The sequence below is a fragment of the Mus musculus genome, chromosome 3 (assembly GCF_000001635.26).
Source record: "Mus musculus strain C57BL/6J chromosome 3, GRCm38.p6 C57BL/6J".
NCBI lineage: Eukaryota > Metazoa > Chordata > Mammalia > Rodentia > Muridae > Mus > Mus musculus.
In genome coordinates, this window is record NC_000069.6 from 116,230,763 (window position 1) to 116,253,811 (window position 23,049).

Consider the following 23,049-nt stretch of genomic DNA (forward strand, 5'->3'; position numbering starts at 1 on the left):
AGTTGTGGAACAAATTTCAAACAGTCCCCACCACATCCCACTAGTGTGGTGAGCTTGCTTTAATTGATGAGCCCATATTGGCATATTGCTATTAACCAGGTCATAGCTTAAAAGGCTACTAAATGATTTTTGTACATTGTGCAGATGTTAGTGAACACATATTAATTTCTGTCCAGTTTACTTTATTGTATAAGATACTTTCACTGTCCTCTGAAGCTCAAGTATTCAATCCATTCATATATCCTTCCCTCAAGCAAGCACTGTGCTTTTTACTGTCTTTGTAGTTTTGCGTTTTCTAGAATATTCTATAGTTGGACTCCTATAGTGTGTGATCTTTGTTGATGGCCTCCTTTGTCTTAGCAAAATGCTTTTAAAATTCTTCTGTCTTTCCAGGCTTAATAGTTCATTTCTATTTTTACCCTTAAATATTCCATTACTTGTGTGCAGCGTAGATTATCCAGGCACATAAAGAAGGGCACCTTGGTTGTTGGAGATTTGAGGCACTTGTGAATATAGCTGTTTTTACATACAAGTTTGTGTGTGTGGACATAAGAATTCAAACTTCTTGAGTCAACACATACCAAGACACATCATTTGTGGGTTGTTTGGTTTTATATGAAGCCACTAGACCATAGTCCCAAAGGCTGTATCGTATCGCTTGGTATTCTCCCCAGCAATCCTGAGTGGCTTGCTTGGTGCTCTGACCAGAGTCCTGAACAAAAGCTCCCACGTGACCTCCCTGCTCTTATTTTGGAGTTTTGTTATTCTCACACATGTGCACTGTATACTTAACTCTTCAAGGACTTTTATTTTAGACTCATTATACCGGAAAAATAGTGAATGCTGTGGAGAGGAGAGTGTGCATTCTTGACTTGGAACAAGAACTTCAATTAAAGTAGGATCTACGTTTTCCATACAGTAAATCTCCTTCCTGCTGCTACCCGAAATTTACACTTAAGTGAAGTGGGCACACTTCTTCTTCCAAGCAGGTATAAGATTAATACAGTAGAGAAATAATCTTGAAAAGTCTCGTCACTTAAGAAACACATCTAGAAATTTTGCAAATATAAGCAGCCTCAAATAATTCACCCCAGTTCCAAGTGCACCTGGAAACATTTGCTTCCTACCATGATGTTTCCATGCTCAGAAACTGGGGCAGTGGAAAAATTAACTTTACGATCCTAACAAACCCCTCTGATTCCCATCTATTTCTTTGACTAACTGACTTCCTATCACCCTGTTGCCTGCCGAAGTTAAGCCCCCAAATAAGCTCTCATCAAGCTTCATTGTCATGTAAACTAACAGAAATGAGGAACCTTTGCTGAGAATGTGTGGATACAGTCCTGCTTGCTTATGTCTTCTTTCCAGTACCATCGTCTCACCCCTGGAGTTCCCTCAGGAACACTGAGGCAGTTCAGGTATGCGCCTTTTTGCTTTTGTGTATTTTCTTTTGAAAAAAATATTATAAGCAATAAGAAGAATGGGAGGGGGACCCTAAAAGTGAAGTTAAGAGACAAAGAGAAATGACAAACATCACACTGTAAATAATGCTTGACAAAATGTGAGAAAGGCAAGGAAAACGGCTGAAGTATCACAGTAAAAGACCTAAAACATCTGCAGGAAATATGCCCAGTCCAGTGACCTGAAAGAGACAAATTAGGATATGAATTGGGGGAAACAATACGACCTGTAAAGTGCTGCAGGAACTCACAGAAGAGAGACCATGAAACCATGAGCAAAATATTCCCAAGAGTGAATGCATCACCTGATATATTAATTATTTTTACATTGCTGTGATCCCGATATCTAACAAAAACAACATACAAATCTTATCTACTGAAGACCTTTTACGTCTTTACCTGCAAGACCTTACCCACATTTCTTGCCCTTTCTCACACTCTGCTGTGTGCATTATTTACAATGCAAGGTAAACTATCTCGCTCAGTGTTTTGTAAGGGTTCAACTTATCATGGTCACTCAAGCCATGTACTTGGGCAGGATATCAAGGCAGCAGTGACATACTGGGAGAAAGAGAGTTCAGTTCATGGTTGACTGGGAAGTAGAGAATCAGCAAATCGCAGCCAGAAATAATACACCCCCAAGGATCCACCCTCAATGACCTACATCCTGCCGCTCAGCTTGCGAGAGTTTTCATATCCTCCCTCCCAAAGTAGCACTACCATCTGGGGACCAAGTATTCAAATCGTGAGCCAGTGGGGACATACTGGAGTCCAACTGTAACTCCTGGGTAGACAGACTTGTTCTCTGGAAACAGCGTTCTATAAAAGTTGGGAAATCTTGTGCTTGAGCATAAAAACTAAGTTGGAAGCAGAGAGTGACCAGAGGCATGGGTCTGTTGCAGAAAGGAAACCAGGAATCTTTGAGCAGTCCAGCTGGATAGGTACCCTCACTCTTTCTATAATGCACGGGAGCTTCCTGAACCAATCCAGGTAAACTGAATTCGTTGTATTATAAGAAAATAATGCATCTACCATATATCAAGAAAACCAGTAAAAATCAGCAATACAATATTCCTACAGAAATTCAAAGCCACTTGGGAAATACCACCATAAAACTGGAAAAAATACATATAACCTGGTGTTGTAATCTAACTTTTAATATTTTTATAAAGTAGCTATAAGTCAGAGGATAAAACTACAAAGCAAAACCATGGGATTTCAGTTGAGCTATAAGCAAAATACAAGCATATAAAACAGAAATTGTCAAAATTTCAAAAAGGAAATAGAAGAAGAAAAAGAGCCATTCATAAATAATGTAAAATACAAGGAGTATAATGGAAATGAGGAAGGCCACTGAAAACATACATCTTCAAAACAAATGCAGGATAAAACTGAAATAAGAAAGTCAGTTGTTAGGGTTTAAATATGAAGTCTCTCCACTGACTGAACATTTAGTTCCCAGCTGGTGACACTATTTCAGGATGGTCTAGAAACATTGGAGATGGGACTTAGCTAGAGGAAGTAGATGACTGTAGGCGCATCCCTGGCAGTGAGTATCATGCCCCTGGCCTTTCCTGTCATTCTCCGATTCCAGTTCACAGTAAGCCCATCTCACTCCTCAATTGTCTTGACGTCCTACCCAAAAGCAAAAGACCAAACAGCCATGATGAGTTTGTGAGCCAAAGTAAAACCCCCATTCATTGTTATATAATCAGTCACTGAGATGCAGAAGTAACAAACACACAAAATATACTAACAAAGTGTGCAAAGGCAAACTGAGATTCAGCTACTTGCAGTTGGAGTCTCAATGAAGAGAAAACTGAAGGGATAAGAGTCCAGCATGGTGGGGAGATGTAAATGTTAGCAAATAAAGAAAATGCCCTAAGATCTAATTCAAGAAAACTGCCCAACACAAGAGAAAGCTTGAGTTTATATATGAAAGGACGCACTGTATACTCAGAGGAATCATGCCAGAGTAGCCATCACTAAAATATAGCAGTAAATTATCACATCTCAAAACCATAAAAGAAAATGGGAAAAGGATCATTGGAGATGTCAGGGAAGATAAAGGAGAAAGAGGAAGAAGGAGACAAAATGTTAAAAATCCAAGGGGCTGGAGAGATAGTTCAGCAGGTAAGTACATTTGTTGCTCTTGCAAAGGACCTGGATATGATTTTTAGTTCCAACAAGGCAGGTCACAACCATCCCTAGCTCGAATTCCTGGGATCAAATGCTACATCCAGCCTCTGTGAGCACTAAGCACACGTGTGATACTCATATATACACGCGGGCATACTTTTCATACACATAAAAGAAAATAGATTTATCAGAAAAAAAAAAAAAGCCAAAATCCAGTCAGTGTTACAGATGCTCTTCTGCTCACAGTGAAGTTCTGTTCTGATTTTTTTTATTTCTTTTTAAAAATACTTTTGAAAATAATTTTGGTGGTTTGATTGAAAGCTGTCTCCCAGAGGCTTCGTACCCAGTTGGTGGCTGATAGCTCCCATAGGCTTGTTGATTTGAATGTTTGGTCCTCAGTTCAATTAGTGGGACTTTTAAAAAATAATTAGAAGGTGTGGCCTTGTTGGAAGAGGTATGTCACTAGAGGTGAGTTTGAGGCTTCAAAAGCCCACCCTACTCCCAGTCAGCCTCATCCTTATAGATAAAGATGTAAGTTCCCAGCTACTGCTTATAGATAAAGATGTAAGCACCATGCCTGCTTGCCTGCTGTCATGTTCCTGCCATGATGGTCATGGACTCTAACTAATCCTCTGAAACCATAGGTTCCAACTAAGCTCTTCTATAAGTTGCTTTGGTCTTGCTGTCTCATCACAGCAATTGGAAAGTAACTAAGACAGTGCCATTTCTTAAGAAAGCTATAGGAATGTATATCCTTGTTGGAGGAGTCGCATCACCACAGATGGGTTGACCCACTGCCTTGTCCCACTTCTAGCTGATCTCTCAATTTTGTTTTTGTTGTGAGCTCTCAGCTTCCTTTTCTTGCCATCTTGCCTGCCCCTTGCTGCCATGTCTTCCCACCATGATGGACTCTTATCCCTCTGATACCATAAGCCAGGATAAATTCTGTTTTGTAAGTTACTTTAGTTGTAATGTTTTATCACAGCAACAGAACAGTAACTAATACAACTACAAATTGAAATGTATTCGGTCACCTCACCCAGTGAACATCAAAGTGTAATAAAACAACATAGTGAAGTTTCAGTTGCTAACCTTCACCATCATATGGCTGGCTGTTACAGCCTACTGCTGTTGCCCAGATACATGAGAAGAGTGCTGTGTGGCATATCACTAGCCCAATGTATAGTGTCTGCTAAATGCATGTCAGTATCATAAAGATAAAATACCATAGGTTGAAGCAGTGTTAGTAGAGGCCATCTGTACATTTCTTCCAATGATGTCAGTCAGGAGACAAAGGACTATGCTCAGCATACAGGAAAACTATATAAAAGTAGAAATAGAGCTCTCATAGGGAAAATTAAATTTTGCTCTGAAAATGTTACCACAAAATAACTCAAAGTTGCAAACTAGCTTCCATTATACTTCCCCTGGACTGGGCAGATGTACAGTTTATAACACTATCTAAGATTTACCAATTAAACAATGCAAAAGCGAAAAGATGTGTTAGATGACAACAAATAAGAACTTGAGGGAAAACATGTGCTTTAATCCGTTATATAGACAATGGCTATCATTATGATACAAAATAATTTCTAGAATTCAGAGAAATTTAACAACAACCCAAAAGTTAAACAGGTAAAAGATATAGCCGGGCGTGGTGGCGCACGCCTTTGATCCCAGCACTCAGGAGGCAGAGACAGGTGGATTTCTGAGTTCAAGGCCAGCCTGGTCTACAAAGTGAGTTCTAGGATAGCCAGGGCTACACAGAGAGACCCTGTCTTGAAAAAAAAAAAAGAAAAAGAAAGAAAAAGAAAAGAAAGGAAGGAAGGAAGGAAGGAAGGAAGGAAGGAAGGAAGGAAGGAAGGAAGGAAGAAAAAGAAAGAAAGGGCTTCTTTCTAAGTTTAAATTACATTCAAAAGAGCTATTGATGTCATTATTGATTGAAAAGAATGACTTGGCAATTTTTAATCTAAATCACAAATGTTACACTCTTTAGCCAAAAAATTCCCATATGTCTTGTGGCTATATCTACACAAATATCCAAAGATGTCTGTATGAAGTTACCTATTGAATCAAGGATTGTAATAGAATTTAGAAACAATTCAAGTGTTCATCAAAGGAAAACTGACAGCATTAATCATGGTAAATTTGCTTGATTAAGGAAATATCAGTTATAAAAAAAGAATGACATTTTGGGGTATTAATGTGAAAAAGAGTAAGACCCAGAACCATGGACATGATCCCTGCTTCTCACACAAGAGAGACGGGGAGAAAAAGGATTGCATGAGCTCGAACTTGTCAAGGATATGCAGTCACGAACAAAAAATACACATCTCTAAAAGATAGGGGAGCATCTAGGTATCCAGTGTGCTGGGGTGAAAGGTCAGAGGGAAGAACAAGAGAGAAGCTCAGCAAAATGAGACGTGGCCACCTCACCAGGGTCATGAGGTGCTTGGGAGGAAGATGGGACTCCATGAGAGGACTTTAAGATAAGACATGACATCATCTCATTGCAGGTCGAAGGAAGCTAAGGCTTCTGGGTTGGTAACAGGCTGTGAAGAGGACAAGCACTGAGGTTCAGAGCAAGAGTGGCTTGGACCAGGATGGAAGCATGAAGGGAGTGGGGGTGGGGCATGGTTGTGCAAGTAGAAGTGTTACAGGGTTGAATGCAGACGTGAGAGAAAGAGCTGTTAATGATTCCCTACCCCTGACCCTGGCTTCTTCTCCCTCCCCATGACCTGATGACATTGTGTGCCTGTGGTCTGTGACCTTCTCTCTCAGCAGAGTCTGCAGGCAGGTAGTGAGGTGACAGTCCTTTCTGGCCTTCTCTCTGGGAGTTTTTCTTCTCATCTTTTGTGGTTGCGGTTTTTCACTTCTGAGTCCCACGGTGTGTCCTCTGAGCTTCGGAATGATCCTTGTACTAAAGTTGAACTCACAGCACCGCTTTCTCTGAAAAGACTGGTGTGTTGACTGACTCTCTTTCGTTTGATCAACATTTATTTAATGTCGGATATTTTTAGTAGAAACGTGACATTAGGCAACATACAGTACTTTCCTTTAAGGAATTTAAGGTGCAGAGAAACATACAGACTAGTAACCAAGAATCCTATGAAGCATGGTATGAACTAGCAATTAATCATGAAAGTATGTGGGAACAGCATGCAACAGTTCTAGGTGTCTCAGACAGAAGTTGGAATGAGTCAGGGGGAGATCCCCCTGATTTGTAATCGAAGGAGATAGATTGTGAAAGTCAGGAAGGGGTGTCTACAGAGATGGAGCGTGCACTTTCTTGCAGATGATCTGAATTTGCTTCCTCACAGCCATGTTGGTCAGCTCACAGCTGCCTTTAACTGCAGCTCCAGAGGCTCTGGCTCCCTCTTCTGGGTGTCAGAATCACCTGCTCTCACTCATGCACAGAACTACACGCGTACATATGCACATGATTTTTGTGATGGCTTATAAATGTTTGGCCCAGGGAGTGGCACTATTAGGAGGTGTGGCCTTGTTGAAGTAGATGTGTTGTTGTGGGCATGGTCTTAAGACCGTCACCCTAGCTGCTTGGAAGCCAGTCTTCCACTAGCAGCCTTCAGATGGAGATGTAGAATTCTCAGCTCCTCCTGCACCATGCCTGTCTAGATGCTGCCATGCTCCTACCTTGATGATAATGGACTGAACCTGAACCTATAAGCCAGCCCCAAATATGTGTTATGCTTTTTAGACTTGCCTTGGTCATGGTGTCTGTTCACAGCAGTAAGACAATTTTTAAACAAAAATTAATCTTAACAACAACAAAAACAAATAAGAAAGCTAAGTAGAACACTAACCATCTGGGAAATAAGACAAATTCAATGAGACTAAGGTCAAAGTGCATCAGAAGTGCTGAATGGTAAGAAGATGGAAGAGAAGCTGTGTAAGCCATGCTGAGGTGTTTAGAGTTCAGTAGACAAATAGATAATTGTCACAATGTCTTAGTCTCAGAGAACCAATTGTCTAGGAGTGAGGGTCCCCCTAAGATGACTCAAAACAAATAAGATGGTAAGTCTGGAGATCCAAATAGAGCTGACTCTAGAAAAAGAGACCTACCAAATCCTCTTGACAGCGGTCTGGGATCTGAAGACCACTGACCATTGCAATAGTGTGACTCCCTCCTTGAGTGCTCATTAACTCACGTATGGAGGCTTAGAAGATCAACCTTTGCTAGGTATGACCAGAGTGACAGGTGAGTAAGAAGAAATCGAGAGAAGCCAGACTGAAGTAAGGAGACTGTCCAAGGCCCTGACCTGGCAAACCATGTTAAGGATAGAACTGGGAAGAAACTGAAGAGACAGAACTATGAGGGTGTAGAGGGTCAACGATGAATGAGGTTCTTTAGAAACTCGAAGAATGGAGAAACCCAGGAGGATGTGAGAGGTTTCTTCTTTCAGGCTGGAGAGATGACTCAGCTGTTAAGATTTCTGGCTACTCTTCTAAAGAACTAGAGTTCAATTCCCAGCACCTACATGAAGATTCACACTCATCTGTAAATGAAGTTCCATGGAATCAAATGTCCTTTTCTGGCCTCCTCTGGTACCACACACACACACATGCGGTACATGGATATACACATGGGCAAAACAGCCATTTACATAAAATGATAAAAAATTCAAACTTTAAAAAAAATAGCTTTGAGTTTTTTTTTTTTTTTTGATTATTCAATTTTAAGTTGTTTTGAGCCGATCCTGGTGGTGGAGGTCCACACAATGTCTGTTCTAGAGACTGGGGCACTAAGATTTAAAGTTCAAGGCCAGAATAAGCAACTAAGTAGATTTTTTTTTTCTCAATTTTTTATTTGGAAAAAAAAAGCTGAAAGAGGACTGGATATGTACTTAGTGTCTGAGTACTTTCCTGGCACACATAAGGTAAAATAGTATAAGATGAATTTATGGTTTAGGAGAAGATGATATAGCCCAGCCTGGCTAGCATGAAGCCTTGGATTTGCTCTTAGATGCCACAAATAAATAAAAACATTTATGAAGTTGTTTTATCTTGATGATGACAAGTTTCTCAGTGTTGGAACTGGAAATAGACTACGAGGGTAGAAGAACAAAAGGTAATCACCAGAAAAATAAATCTTCGTCTCGGGGTTTACAATTGCAGGGGCCACACCCTAGCTAGAACATCCTTACCCAACGAGTCTTCCATAAGGATACTCATAACTGTTGAAAGCAAGGACATTGAATTGAGTTCTCCTTTGGACACTTCTAAAAAGGAGCCTACGCCCCCTAACGGTCCTGAGGATGGCATCTAACCTTGTCTCTTCTGTGATAATGATGATGGATTTCCCACTAGGCTGTTTCAAGCGAATCTTTTAAATCCACAAAAAGAAACTACACTTGAAAAAAATGGAGAGACTTAGACTCTCGTCAGTAGATACCTGGGACATTCTACTTTGAATCCCATCACAATACAACAAAACTTTCTTAGACTCAATTTTTTTCCTCAAAAACCTAAAGGTGGTCATTTCTAATCAAATTTGAGAGATTTCCTTATTTTTTTCAATTATGTGATACAGTCATGAACAATGGTGGGGGGGCTTCATTCTAAACTAGAGAGCCAAATCAAATAACATTAGGAGTTAGATTTTCATCACACTAGAACAGTACGTGTTCTGTAGTCCCAGACTGTGCTGAGATGATTAAATTTTATTAAAAGGTGCTGAGCCTATCAAAATTCATACAGATCCTTCAAAACTGCCTCCTTAGATTGCATCAGCACTCCCTAAAACCTGAAGCACTTCAAAGGGCTCACTCCTATAAAAGGAAACTTAATGAAATACAGGCTTAATATTCCTCAGAACTCTCCTGGAAATACTCCCATCTCATCTGCAGTATTTAATCTTGCTTGTCAACTGGGCTGGATGAACTAAAAGACACAACTCTGGGCAGTTTATGAGAGTGTTCCCTCCGAGTATTAACTGATAGGAAGAAGACTGTCCCCCAAAGTGGGCAATATTCCCCATGGGAGTGATCTAGATAGAAAGAAGTTGGGGGAGGAGCAAGACTTTTACTTATCTGCATTTGCTTTTTAGCGGTAGGCGCATCTGCCCTGTTGCTGCCATTCTTGACTGACAGCTGAATATAGCTTCTCTGATCTTCCAGGAAAAGCTGAGATCAGCATGACTCCAGAATCCTCCAGGCTATTACCTGCAGACCAGGAGAGCTGCAGCAGCCAGTCTCACGGACTTAGCAGCTACAGGAGTCTCTGGCTCTCCAGCACACTCATGACCATTGCTGGACTACCCAGACTTTACAGTAATAGACATTTACTCTATTGGTTCTATTCCACTAGAGATCTCTGACTAATACCCCTACCTGTCCAAAGACTTTCTGGGTAGCAATGGAGCTGTGTACAAAATCTCATAGTCATAAATAGTTTAGTCCATAATTTCCCACAACGTCTGACCTAAATAAATGACTTACTGGCAAGCCCCACCCCTACCCCAAATCCAAATAATTTCAACAGGGAAACCATTTTCCACTATTTAGTCTACTTTTTTTATTAGTATTTATTATTTATTAGTATCTATTTTATTTATTTGTCCTGTAGACAAAGAGATATTTGTTTTCTTAGGAAAATGAACACTGTACTAGGACAGCAAAACTGCAGGGATTTGCAGTTCGCATCAGAGCTCTCACACATTTTACATCAAGGATCAGAAACCCTACAGTTCCTTAGCAATTCTACTCCAGTTCAGGAAACACATGATTTTCCTCTCCGCAGTTCTTTCAGAGCAGCCTCGAGAACTGATTTGATGTGTTCACTGTCGCCATGCGCTTGCAAGGGTCAGAAAGTCTCATGGGTAGTATTTCAACTCTTACAGAGAGAGGTGTAAGTCACCAGCAAAAGAAATTTTCTTTCCCCACACCCAAAATAACCCCGCCAAAATCATTCTAAGTCCATAACTAAAAGGCAGATAGGAAGATTCCGAGCTTGCAGCCCCCTGAATTTCTGTTTACTGTTGTCTCTGCTCTATGATCTGATCAGAAATAACACTTGGGACCCTCTTCCATGAGAAGAGAAGAGCCTCTACTGAGTGTCGTCTCTCAGTAGAACTTCCAAATTACTCCAAATCCTCTACTCTGTCTGCCTGTGAATAGAACATTGCGGCTTTGCATATCTTTCCTCAAGAACATAAAGACTGAAGGTATAGTCAGGGAGTGTGTACTTCCCTGAGCAAGGAACACCTGAAAGAAGGAAGAGGGGGATGGAGTGAAGGAGGAATGGGGGGGGGTAATGAGAGAAAGAAGGAGGAAGTGGGAAGGGAAGAAAAGACATAGAGGGAAAACAGAGAAACAGACTGCAGTTGAACCAATGGCCAGAGCTTGTCCAGATAATCTAAAAGCAGTAGCTGTAATCAGGAGGACTGTAGGATTCCCTCAAGAACTCATTCAAGAAATTATTTATGTCTGCGTGTATTTTCTTCTGGAAGAAATGTATTATCGGACACTGGATATTTTTCAGCTAGCAGACTAATGCCCTACAAGATTGTCCCGATCTCCGTCAAACCCATACACTTCCTGACATACTTCTGGAGTCTTCTACCTTTGCTAACAGTTCTGTCAGACTGGCTTTCTGAAATGTTACTTCTAGATTAGATCTAAAATCAGCTCTGTAATCCAACCATCAAGTTAGCATCAATTAACCCAGACTTCGCTTGGCAATCTATGGTGATGATCCCTAAGTTGAAAGTTCCAAAGAGAATACAAAACTATATCTAGAATTGTAATCCAACAGAAATTATTTGAAAGAGAATTTCCTTGGTTTCAGCCCAGCCTGCAATTATTTGCCCACACTGGAGTGTGTGAATATAAGTGCATATTCTGATTGGAGCCATGCTTTGGTAGCAGTCCGTATTTTTAATTCAAATTGCCTTCCAAAAATTACTTAAGACAATGGCTTGGCACTGCTCTCCTGATATCTGGTGACACTCACTGTGGAAGGTGACTGTTCTAAAGGTTAAGTGACATTTACATTTTTCCCCCTCTGGCTCTTACATTTTGCTATCATTGATGACCTGGATCTGAATTTCCTACCAGTTTTTATGTGAGGTCACTTGGGTCAAGATCTTTGTTTTCTTGTAGAGTCAAAGTTTTAATTTGTTTCCAACTAGATTCAATTTGAATTTTGACAGTCAGGCATTTCTGGTTACTTCAGTTTTGTCCTCCCTTTTATACAAATTCATAATGGTGCGTGCATTCACCTTTCGTTGCATTCTGTTTTAATGAATTGTTTGTTGTACGTTTCCCTACTTGACCTCAGTCTGCAGGAGGCATGGACTGGAGCGACAGTTGTCACGGGTGTGTGTGTGAGGCTCTCGGAAAGAACTGGAACCAAACGGTAATTGATCTGCCAACTCCTGGCTGTAGGAAAGTGAGTCTGATGTCTAACAAAGACAGACAAAATGTGTGCGCCTTACAGGAAAGTCCCTTAAAACCACTGCGCCAGCATCCTCACTTCAGGCTCAGATGCAGTATCTTTCTTACAGATGAAGCCTGGACACGCTGCTAGCAACCCACGTGACAGAAGTGCATTGAGATGAGATGTATTTTTAGCTATAGAAAATTACCATCCCTTTATGCTTTCAGATTTTCATCTCTGCAAATGCACGCTCCTGTTCTTACGGTTATTCCATAGTAGGCAGAGATTGATTGTTTTTTGTTTTTTGTTTTTTAATGAGGAAAGATCTTTTTAAGCCAAGGGATCATTTCTCCCATAATCTGCATCCCAGCTCAGGCTCAAACAACCTCCCCTAGGCTGTGTGTCGTTCTTCCTGATGGCGTCAAGGATCTCCGTGCTTCTGTAATAACATTGTAGACTGAAGTCTAGGTAAGAGAAACTTGGTCCAAAGGGAAAAAGACAAAATATGGCCATGGCATTTGTCAGAGACAGCATGACCTATAAGAATACAATTGGTTAAAAAGCTAACCTTGGGTACGAAGATGGTCAGCAGATAAAGGTTCTTGCCACTAAACCTAATGACCTAGGCTCAGTCCTCAGGGCCCACATGGTGAAAGAAAAGAACTAACTTAAAAGTATCTTCTGCCCTTTATGAGTTCCCTTCCCCCTGGCCACAAACACACACACACACACACACACACACACACACACACACACAAACACACACATACACAATGCATGTGTGAGAGGGGGAGGGGGAGGGGGAGGTGGAGGGAGAGGGAGAGGGAGAGGGAGAGGGAGAGGGAGAGGGAGAGGGAGAGGGAGAGGGAGAGAGAGAGAGAGAGAGAGAGAGAGAGAGAGAGAGAGAGAGAGAGAGAGAGAGAGTTATACAATATTCTGGCATTGCTGGGAGGAGTGGTCCAATGACAAGCTGGTAGGTTAACAGTTTCAGTGAAAGCTGTTGTCTGGGATACAACATCACCACTCCTGGCATACAGTGCAGAGAACCTTGTCCCATGGGCAGGCAGGGGGAGGGGCTAGAAGGGTGAGTGAGGACCTGGGAATCCCAGGGGAAGACATGCTGGGGCTCAGAGGAGAGGACATCTGAAATGAAATTTATTGTTGTTGTTTGTTTGTTTGTTTTTATTGCTTTGTAATACAAACACTAAGAACAGAAACCTGATTCTTGGTTAAAAGTGACATGAAGAAAAAACTTGAAAATAAAAAAAGAGGCTAGCAGAGGGTGTGTCCCAGGTTAGAGATGTGTCTTCCTACCTCAAAACATCCAGATTAGAATTGGATTTTTCTACTTCCCATAAAGCAAAATTCCCTCATAGGTGGTTTTAGCTAATTCCAGATATAGTCAAGTTGACAACCAAAAATAGCCATTAAAATGGGGTTTGTTTGGAATCTGTTTGAGACCTTGTCATGTGCAAAGCCACCGTCAGCTGTGAACAACTTTGGGGAACACTGCCATGTTCCTAAGAAAGCTGACCTTAACCTGGTTTCCATCCAAGTGGTTGTCTTGAAATCTGTTCCATCTCCCCAAATAAAGTAATCAAAACTGCTGTCTTTATAACAATTAATGTGTTTAGCTAATACACCATGTCTCAATATTTAGCCGGAGAATGTGGTATGTAAGATACGCTCCCCCCAGCCTATATCCCACTTAGGAAAGAAAGGTTTGGGAATGAAGTAGAACCAAAAGGGAGACTGACCAGAAGCATGAACGAGGCAAAGGGACAAAGAGTGTGTCCTGTTGGTGTCCCTGTATCCCAAAGAGGGACATCCCTTGTCACCAACGCTCGATTCTCTGTGGTAGGTGAGGGTAGGATGTATAGCAGGCATGCTCCTTGTGACTAAGCCGCTGAAATATCACAGGCCCAGAACAAGAAAGCATTTGTCATCTCCAAGCAGAAGAGCTCTTATGTAATCACAGATAGCAGCCTTTAAAGGCATCTCAGAGTTAACCTGGGGAGGCTTCCTGCTTGGCATAGACCCTCCCATTCGTGAGTTAATCCCATCCCGTGTCTCAACTTGCACCCTTCAGGTGCTGGGAAAGTCAAAATCTCTGGAGACAGCCCCGACTATTTTGAGTGCTTATAATTGAGACAAAGTTCTTTTTTCCTCCTATTAATCTGAAATCTATCTCCCACCCACTGAGCGAAATCCTGCTTGCAGCCCTTGCTCTGGTTCTGCATTTGACGCTGTGTTTAGAAGCCCAGGCTTTGGAATCAGATAGATGTGAGTTCAATAGTCATTGATCTCCTTTGCTGGTGACATTTAGGGACAGTGAGGAAGAGACTTAGGCATAAAACAAGCCATAATAATGCCTGCCTTGTCTTATTTTTTTCCTTTTTTCCTTTATATTTTTTTCCTCAGGCTAGCCATGAACTGACATATACCTCAGGCTAGCCATGAACTGACATGTACCTCAGGCTAGCCATGAACTGACATGTACCTCAGGCTAGCCATGAACTGACAGGGCTCCTCCTGCCTATGCCTATTGTATTTTAAGATTATAGAATGTGCCATCAGACCTGGGTTAATACCTGTCTCTCATGGTTGTGAAAAGCATCATCATCATCATCAATATTTCTGATGTTTGCAACATCATTTTTTTCTATTTAGCCATTTTTCTCCAACTGATTGCCTTCTTCGTAAATCATACTTCACCACATTGTTTTTTAAAAACATATCCTGGACACCACACTTATTTACTGCTCCACCTTGAACTTGGGGTCTAAATGAAAGGAAGCCCGGTTAAGAATGCCTGATATCATTGGCAGTTTACCTGTGATCAGAAATTGGGAGATATTCCTTCTGCCTGATAAAGCTGGTTAGAAATACACTGCCCTGGTTCTTCACAGTGACTATCCTATGCTTCAGAAGTCATGGGATGTACACTTAGAACAAAGGATGTCATTTTCTCACTTTCTGGCTCCCAACAGAAAGGATTTTTGCTGCCACTGCTGGCCTCTTTCCCTGTCTTTAAACTATGGGCGTTGCCTACTCCATGGGCATAGCTATCCACTGAAATGTCTCCACAGAGTGGCTCTCTTTTAGCAAGGTCTTATGTGAAAAGCAGTCTCTGTCCTTTTCTCTCAACCTGGACCAAGGACAGAGTCTAACCAACCAGTCCATGAGCTATGGTTAGACTGGTAAGGAAAGAGTTATTGAACCTAAGGTGGCACCCATACTGTTACATCCTCCTGCCTCAGCCTTATAGATCTCAGTTTGTCCATCCTGGAGGTAAGCCCATTTACCTGATGAGCCTTGACTTGACCTCAATTTTATCAAAGAAGAGAGGTGGGATAACTTGGTTTAGCATTGTATACATTCGGCTCTCCAAAGGATGCTCAGATAAAGGATGACACACAGTCTTCTACTCTTGAAAACACAAAACTGGAAACTGGGAAACCTATTTACATAAGAAAAGGTTTTTTGAGATTTCAAATATAGTAAATATAGCCTGGGGTGGTCCCCAGCACTGCCCACCTCTGAGCTGCAGAGAAGAGGTAAAGATAACCCATAGTGATTTCTCCCAGGTTCTGGCAACAGCACCTGGTCATTGGCTAGCAGTATGATAAACACACACCTTGAGCAATCAGGCATTGAATTTAAAGTAGTGGTTAGAATAGGAGCATCCTCAGATTGACTTAGTCATGGGAACAGTTTGAGTGTGAGAGGGGTGGCAATCCTCCTCAAATGACAGAGCTGACTGCGTGTTCCTCAGCACCTGTCTCACAGCCCTGTACTTCATTACCCTGGGATAGCCTTTGGCAAGTTGGGAACTAGGATTTATTCCTGAGTCGATTTCATTACGAGAAAAATAAATACTCAAGAGAACAAGTCAAATCTTTGTTCTTTAAAAACTGTCATTATCATGACACATAAGTATGAAGATGCCTCGATAAAACTCATTTTGTTATATGAACATAAATTAATTTAAAAATGGAAAATTACTGCTATCAGCTACAAAATATATATTAAATACATAATGTACTTCCAGTGACTGGTTGTAAAAAAATTCTATTACAAAATAGATAAAAATAAATGAAAGAAAAATTAGCTTTCCTATCTAGTTTTTAAGATCCTCTGTGTGTCTGTCTGTCTGTCTGTCTATCTCTCTCTCTCTTTCTGTGTGTGTGTGTGTGTGTGTGTGTGTATCTATGCATGTTTTTGTGTGTATCACACAAACATACACTAACATATGCACAGACATACACACATACATTTAAAAAGAGATATCATAACAATGGAATATGTAAGACTAAGGTTGTACACGTAGAGAAGAAGCCCAAGGCCAGGTCAGAGAAGACAGGGTGAGCAGGAAGACAGTGAACGAGCTTTCTCAGTGTAAAAAGCTAGACTAGCACAGTAAAGCCCTTGGATGATCTGAGGTTGGCATGAAGCTGGTCTATGATAACAGCTAGTATGCAGACAACAGGGCTGTACCAAGGGATCTGAGTCAGGAAGACAGCTTAAGGAATGGTCACATTGTGAAGGGGACTCCAGGATTTGTGTAGAGTTTTGATTGTTACTTTCATAATACTAGCTACAGTGTCATGGTCCAGAGTCAGACCTGCCTTTCAGTCCAGATGCATGTAATTAACCTCGTGGCATCTCAGGCTTTGGCTTCTTTCATTTCTACACTGTTCCTTCTCTTTTTCTTTTTGTTATTTATTTAGCTTTCGCTAAAAAAAATTTTTTTAAGGCATGTGTCCTTGTGAAAATTCCAAAGGTGCACAGCTGAACGGGCAGGGCATCCCGTGTACCATCACATCCTTCTTCCAGACATCTGTCTCCAACATCTGCTTCCACTGCAGTCTTTCCCTTACCTTCAACTGTGCATCAGGCCTTCTGAAGCATCTGGAATCTCAGTGTGAGGCTCTAGTAAGGAGGCCCTATAGGTGGGACAGGCTCTGCAAGGCTGCCCTGACAGGACCTAGAAATGAATACTGAAAGCACAATTGCACTTAGCGAAACTGGGACTCCAACTAGGTCTGGCACTTAAAAGGCAGGGCTTCCATCCTCCTTCCCCCATCCCACAAGGACATATGGCAGTCAGGAACTTCTATCTCTATCAACAGATGCCAGGGCCTGGAACCCAGGAGTTTCCTGCCCAAGGAGCCAAAGATCACTTCCAGGGAATGTTCTGGGCCCTATAGGTTCACCACTAGATGCCAGCTGTGACAAGGTATCTGGCTGAGACAGGAATGCAGGCAGAACTGTGAGCTGTGAGCTAAATGACACACATTTGCATGAGGTTCCTTAAGGTCAAATACCAAGGAAGGAAAGGTCGCCTTCCCATAGACCAAGAGCTCTAGCTCATGTGAGTCAAATATCTGTGCGCATGTAGAAACCAAAAGCTGCTATCAAGGATCTTTTTCAATTATTTCCCACTTTATTTTCTGAGGTAAATCCTCTCACTGGAATCTGGAACTTGCCCATTAGTTAAAGTGGGTAGCCAGCAAGTTCCAGCATCTCCATCTGTCTCTGCCTTCCCAGCCCTGGGATTACAGACATGGCATGCCATGCTTGGCTTTTTAAATGCATTGTAAGGATCTGACCTCGGGTCCTCAGGCCTCTACAGCAAGCACTTTACTGGCTGAGCCATTGCCCCAGCTCCTCCATGTTCTTTGATGCAGAATCATGTTGTGAACTTGTCAGTCACTAAGATTGCCTTAGAGGAGGGTGGGGCAACCATCATCTGAACCTCTAGACTCTGCAATAAAGGGGACACGTCAGCTAGTGCAGTCATCATCAGTGGGACAAGGTTGTCCTCCACTGAGAATTCAAACAAGACCAACTCCCTATTGGCAAGTAGATCTTTTCAACAACTTTCCTTATCAGTGATTCAAAGAAAGTATCTTTGCCCTTCCTCTTCTGCATGACATCCTCTGCTGGGTCCCTCTGAAAAGGAAAATATCCCAGTGTGGAAATCTTTTCTCTGTGATTCTGAGACAAAGAGAAATTTACCTGACCTGAAATACCACCTGCAAATGTCCCTGTACCAAGCAGAATTCTTCTTTGTTAATGCTCTTCATTGTGGAAGGAAGAAAATGTGGGGTTAGGGCCTATTCTGTCCTGGAATTTAGCCCTTGAAATGCATTTAGAAGGGAGGCAGATGTTATACAGCTTAATAGGCATGCACGGAAAGAAAAAGAAGCACAAAAGTAAATTAGGACAGCCCAGGATAGCAGTTAGGATATATATATATATATAAATTCCTGAGTGGATAATATGTGGTTTCATTTAAATAAGAACACAATCTCCATTAATTTAATTTGTCAAAGCAGTAACTCCAACACTTGCAGGCAGCGCCTAGGCAGGCATTTTTAGATGCTTCAGTGCTACTTTAAAACTAAAAGGAGACAGTCCTGTGGAGTTAATTACTAGTAAATTAATCAAAAGTAGGCCTCCCATGTGGCACAGTGCCAGCCTGGGAGTGCTAGCCAGAAACATGGCAAGGTATCAGAGTCTCATTCACAAATCTCTATATATGTGTGGTGCATTATTGGGACAGAGAGGGAACATGAGAAACCAGGACAATGGTTAACTAGAAGAGCTTGTTGACAGAGCTTTAGAACATCGCCATCTCTCTGTTATCTTTATGACCCATTCCTCCATGTTTACAGAAAGAAAACATAGCTATTTCTTTTCCCAGACCAATGTAAGGAGCTTATGTAACTATATGAAGTAAAAAGCATTTTAGAAACTGAAAACAAACTTACAGCCAGCAAAAAAGGAGTCGCTCTGTATCTGTAGTGTTTTGGAACAGTGTCTTCGGGTACAGGATCCTTAAGACAGAGACAGAGAGAGGATACCCAAGAAAGAAGAGATAGAGCCAAGAGAAGCATTATGGAAACTTTAATTAAATATCTGAATCCAGGAAACTGGAAACAGAAGAAATCTTCGTAAGAGAAAAATGACACATGCACACAGTTTGGTTAATGACATGACTGCCAACGTATTGTTAGTGACAAACATATTTATTTTATTTTGCCTTGCTATAAAATATCTGTTTCCCGTGTCTCCCAATTTTTTCAAAAATACAAATGTTCTTACCATTCTTGGTCCAAGAGTGCAACAAAGCAAGCTGTCTTTGCTCCTGAATTACACAGTTAATTGAGGCTATTTGGCCCCAGATTTTATGTGGATAACAGACTGGTCTAGGCCTCCTGTTACTTTCTTCCCTGTTTAATTTTACAAAACGATTTCAGTGTTTTTGTTTTTGTTTTTTGTACATTGTAAATGCATCTATACATTTAGGAAATCAAAGATGAAGACTGCAAACCTCAACTGATACATTGGAGAACAGAGTCCCATTCGAAATATTCTCCTTCTGCATAACTGTCTGCCTGATTCCATCTTCAACAGACATGATACTAATAATAAATGTTTTTGTAATATATATGAACAACATAAAACAGTGTTACTTCCTAACGTGTGGCTTGTTTAACCCCTAAAACGCACAGGTAACTTGATGGAGCCAATCTGAATTTTATCACCCTGACCATTGGTTTCATTTGGGAGATAAAGTCCCCAAATGGGAGTTTTCTCATAAGCCAGGTCAAGACAAGAACTCTAGGGAGCCACGGGTTCATCTACATCTCTTTTCAGATGATTAAAAGACCTTTTCTTCTGGTGTCTGGAAGAAGTAAAATGTCCTTGTCTAATGGGTATTGCTTTGTGTACCACATGCCCAGTAAGTTCTAACATCTAGGAGCATGCAATGGCAGCTAACATTAGCTATGCAATTATGGTATTAGTGTTTAATTATGTCATGTGCATTGAGATATTTTAAAGAGACTACAGGAGTCATTCCCCTTAGCAACCATTATAGTACAGAATGTTCAAAGCTGCAATCACACTCAGAGGCAAATAAATCAGTTACAAATGTGGGTAGCAAGAAGTGTGCATGCTTCAGAATATGTGAAAGTGCTACCCAAAATAGATAGCTCCCCCTGTTTTTGCTTTTAAAATTCCATTTCTGGTTTCTGACCAATCCAAAACTTGACATTTTTTCGCTTTAACACTCGACGGTAGCTTTCCACCTTAGAAATAAATAGAGAGGAGAGTAAAATAATAAATTTGGTTTGTTTCCTCACTGGCTGAGAGTCAATCTCATTTCAAAAATGACTCAATAAAAAAAGCCCTTTTAAGAATAAAGGGCCTGAGGTCTCAGTGGCAACTCACGACGGTGTACACACCTGTGGTTTCACTCTTCCAGGTCAATATACAAAGACTAAACTCTAACAGAAGAAAGTGTGGTTAGGATACTATCTACACACAGTCTCTTCATCAACGGTATTCCCTTTGGCTCATGCACACACACACTCAAGGCGCTTCGTATATAAGACGGTGGAGGTTGGAAGGGTTGTACGTTATGATATGAAAGCTCTTTTTCAAAAGCAAACTTGAAATAAATTAACTGGTTCTCTAAAAATGCCAGTTTACAAGTCCTTGCAGTCTGAGTGTCTGGATGGACCCACGGGTGTCTTTAAAACACAGAAACAAAAGGGTAAACGTCAATGGCCGCACACAATTGGGACTCCCTTTAGGGGAAGACCTTGGTTCTGGTATTGCACTGGGGAGGAAGGCAAAATGTTCTCCACTGGGATCTTCCCTGGGGCTGGGGATAGCTTACAAAAGAAGGAGGCAGTGCGGCAGGTGGCTTAGGAAGCCTCTCCAAGCAAGGTGTGTTACCAGTGCTGGCCAGCCGCCCGGGTACCCAGTTGCGCCTGGGACATGGCTGGCACCGCGGTGGCGGCCGCGGCGGCCGCAGCCGCGTCCCCGACGCCCGGCAGGACAGATCGCACGGATCTGCGGAACTCCTCGTTCCTCCACGTGTAGAGCAGCGGGTTGAGCGCCGACAGGGCGCAGCACAGGAGCCAGCTGGCCGCCTGCACGCCCCAGGGCACCGGGAGGGAGAAGCCACTGGCCAGGCTCACCCACACCAGCGGCTGCGTGGCCAGCAGGAAGACGCAGCAGAGCAGCAGCACCGACAAGCCGCTGAGACGCCGCTGCGCCCGGCGAGGCTGCAGAGCGGCCGGCAGGGGTTGAGGCTGCGCGGGATGCGCGGCGCCTCCCGGACCCGGCGCGTGCGGGGCGGCGGGGAAGGCGGCGGCGGCGGCGGCGCAGCCGGGTAGCTGGTGCAGCAGGTGGAAGTTGAGCACGCTGACCCGCTTGACGCTGACGCGCACGCGGCGCACGATGCCCAGGTAGCAGTGCAACAGCAGCGCCGTCTGCGCAAGCAGCGCTCCCGCCGCCAGGAGCGCGGGGTAGTGGACTTGCGGTGGCTCGGCTCCGGGCTTAGGAGCCCAGGGCGGGAGCAGCAGCACCAGACCCAAGGCGAGCGCCCAGGACAGTGCCAGCATGCCCACCGTGTGGCGCCGTTGGTAGAGCACCTGGTAGGTGGCAGGCGCCCTGGTGATGAGCAGGTAGCGGTTCAGCGCCACGAGGCAATGGGACAGAAGGGACACAGTGAGCCCGAGGCCCAACAACCCGCCCCGGAGCAGGCGGTAGCTGCCTCCGCCACCGTCCCAGTCCCCCGGGGGCTCCGCGGAGCCCGAGGGCAGGAGCCCCAGCACCGCCTCCTGTGGCATCCAGAGGGCGCAGACGCTGAGATCCGCGGCGCAGCCATTCACGATGAAGGCGTTGCTGGTGGTCTGCAGCTTTCGGAAGGACGACACGAGATAGATGACCATACCGTTGGCCAGCGTGCCCCCGATGGCCAGGCCCGAGTACAGGAGAGACACCGGGATCCGCCGGCCCGCCCACGATTCTTCTTCCTCGCAGAGCAGCAGCAGCGATCCCCCGGTAGTGGTGGAGGTCGAAGTGGAGGAGGAGTTGGTCATTCTGGCCAACTCTTCACACCTCGCGCCCTAGCGTTGGCTTCGTGTAGCGTGGCCCATCCTGGCACTTGCCTGCTGGGAGGGCAAAAACATTTCTTCAGCCCGCTGTCACCGACACAAAAGGCTGAAGCCGAATAATGGGCTGGAGGAGGGGGAGAAGGGAGGGAGGTGAAAAAGAACAGGAGAACGGGGGTGGCAGATGACAGGTGCCTGCCTCAGAAATGTCTCCGATGACAGAGAAGGTCCGCTTTACACTCAGCAAGCAGCAGGGAAGCCCTAAGGTCATATCCACACCTAGGACAGTTTCCCCAAACACACACACACACACACACACACACACACACACACACACACACACGAGTTGGGAATGTGTGTTGCCAGCCGGAGCTCTCTTTACCGAGAGAAAGTAGATATCTCCTAGCTGGGAAAAACGCCAAAGAGAGGGAGTAGAGGTACCTTGATTTGGGGCCAGTCCTTAGCTGGTGATAGCAGAGGGAGAGATGCCAGGAAATACCTCCTCGGCAGCAGCATCTGTGGTCCAGAAGTCAACAGGAGAAACTGAGCTGGGACCCGTGCCAGGAGCAAGCGCCTTGCTTCTCCCGTGCAGCATCCCCACACATGGTCCCAGGCAGGAGCCAACAGCTGTGGGGAGTCTCCTCAGCTGGCAGTAGAATTGGAGAAAGTCAAGCGGTAGGCTGCAAGCCCAGAAGGGTGGGCAGGCAGGCAGCAGCAGCGAAGATGCCTGGCTACAAGAGCAGAAGAAACTGAGCTGGAGAGGAGCGCACCCTGTGCTCCAAGCAAGAGCGCTGGCTGATGTGGCAAACCCACTTGGAGCCTCTCCTGCTCAGTTATCCATCACCCAGGGAGAAGACAGCCTTTCCCTGCTTCATGAATTATTCAGTAACTGCTAACTTGTAAAAGAGAAAAATACCTTTTTCAGAGAATCCTGTGGTTAACAAATCTCTCTCTCTCTCTCTCTCTCTCTCTCTCTCTCTCTCTCTCTCTCCATTCTGTCTCATTTTTCACTCTGCCTGATTTTTTTTTCTTTCCTTCCTTTTTTTCCTCTCCTTTAAATGTTAGAGTAAAATTTCATCTCCATCTGAATCATCCTGGAGGTAAGACTTCTTTTCTCAGAGATAAATATACCCCAGTAC

General features: G+C 43.3%; 1 protein-coding gene across 3 annotated transcripts; it reads right to left on the reverse strand.

Moving 5' to 3' along the window:
• Positions 1-18,891: 18,891 nt before the first annotated feature.
• On the reverse strand, positions 18,892-22,778 carry Gpr88 (G-protein coupled receptor 88). 3 transcript variants are annotated; one of them, XM_006501857.2, is made up of 2 exons: positions 22,410-22,778; positions 18,892-21,970 (listed from the first exon to the last, which is right to left on the reverse strand). In XM_006501857.2, exon 2 carries the CDS (start codon positions 21,896-21,898, stop codon positions 20,744-20,746), a length of 1,155 nt encoding a protein of 384 aa, XP_006501920.1. In that variant the 5' UTR covers positions 21,899-21,970; positions 22,410-22,778; the 3' UTR covers positions 18,892-20,743. The 3 variants fall into 3 exon arrangements, with proteins under 3 accessions (XP_006501920.1, XP_006501919.1, NP_071872.1); XM_006501856.2 differs by having other exon boundaries at positions 18,892-21,967; positions 22,352-22,778; NM_022427.2 differs by having other exon boundaries at positions 22,352-22,722.
• Between the last annotated feature and the right edge of the window lie 271 nt (positions 22,779-23,049).

Coding starts and splice junctions, on each gene's coding strand:
- Gpr88 (XM_006501857.2), bottom strand. CDS start 21,898: ATGACCAACTCCTCCTCCACTTCGACCTCCACCACTACCGGGGGATCG.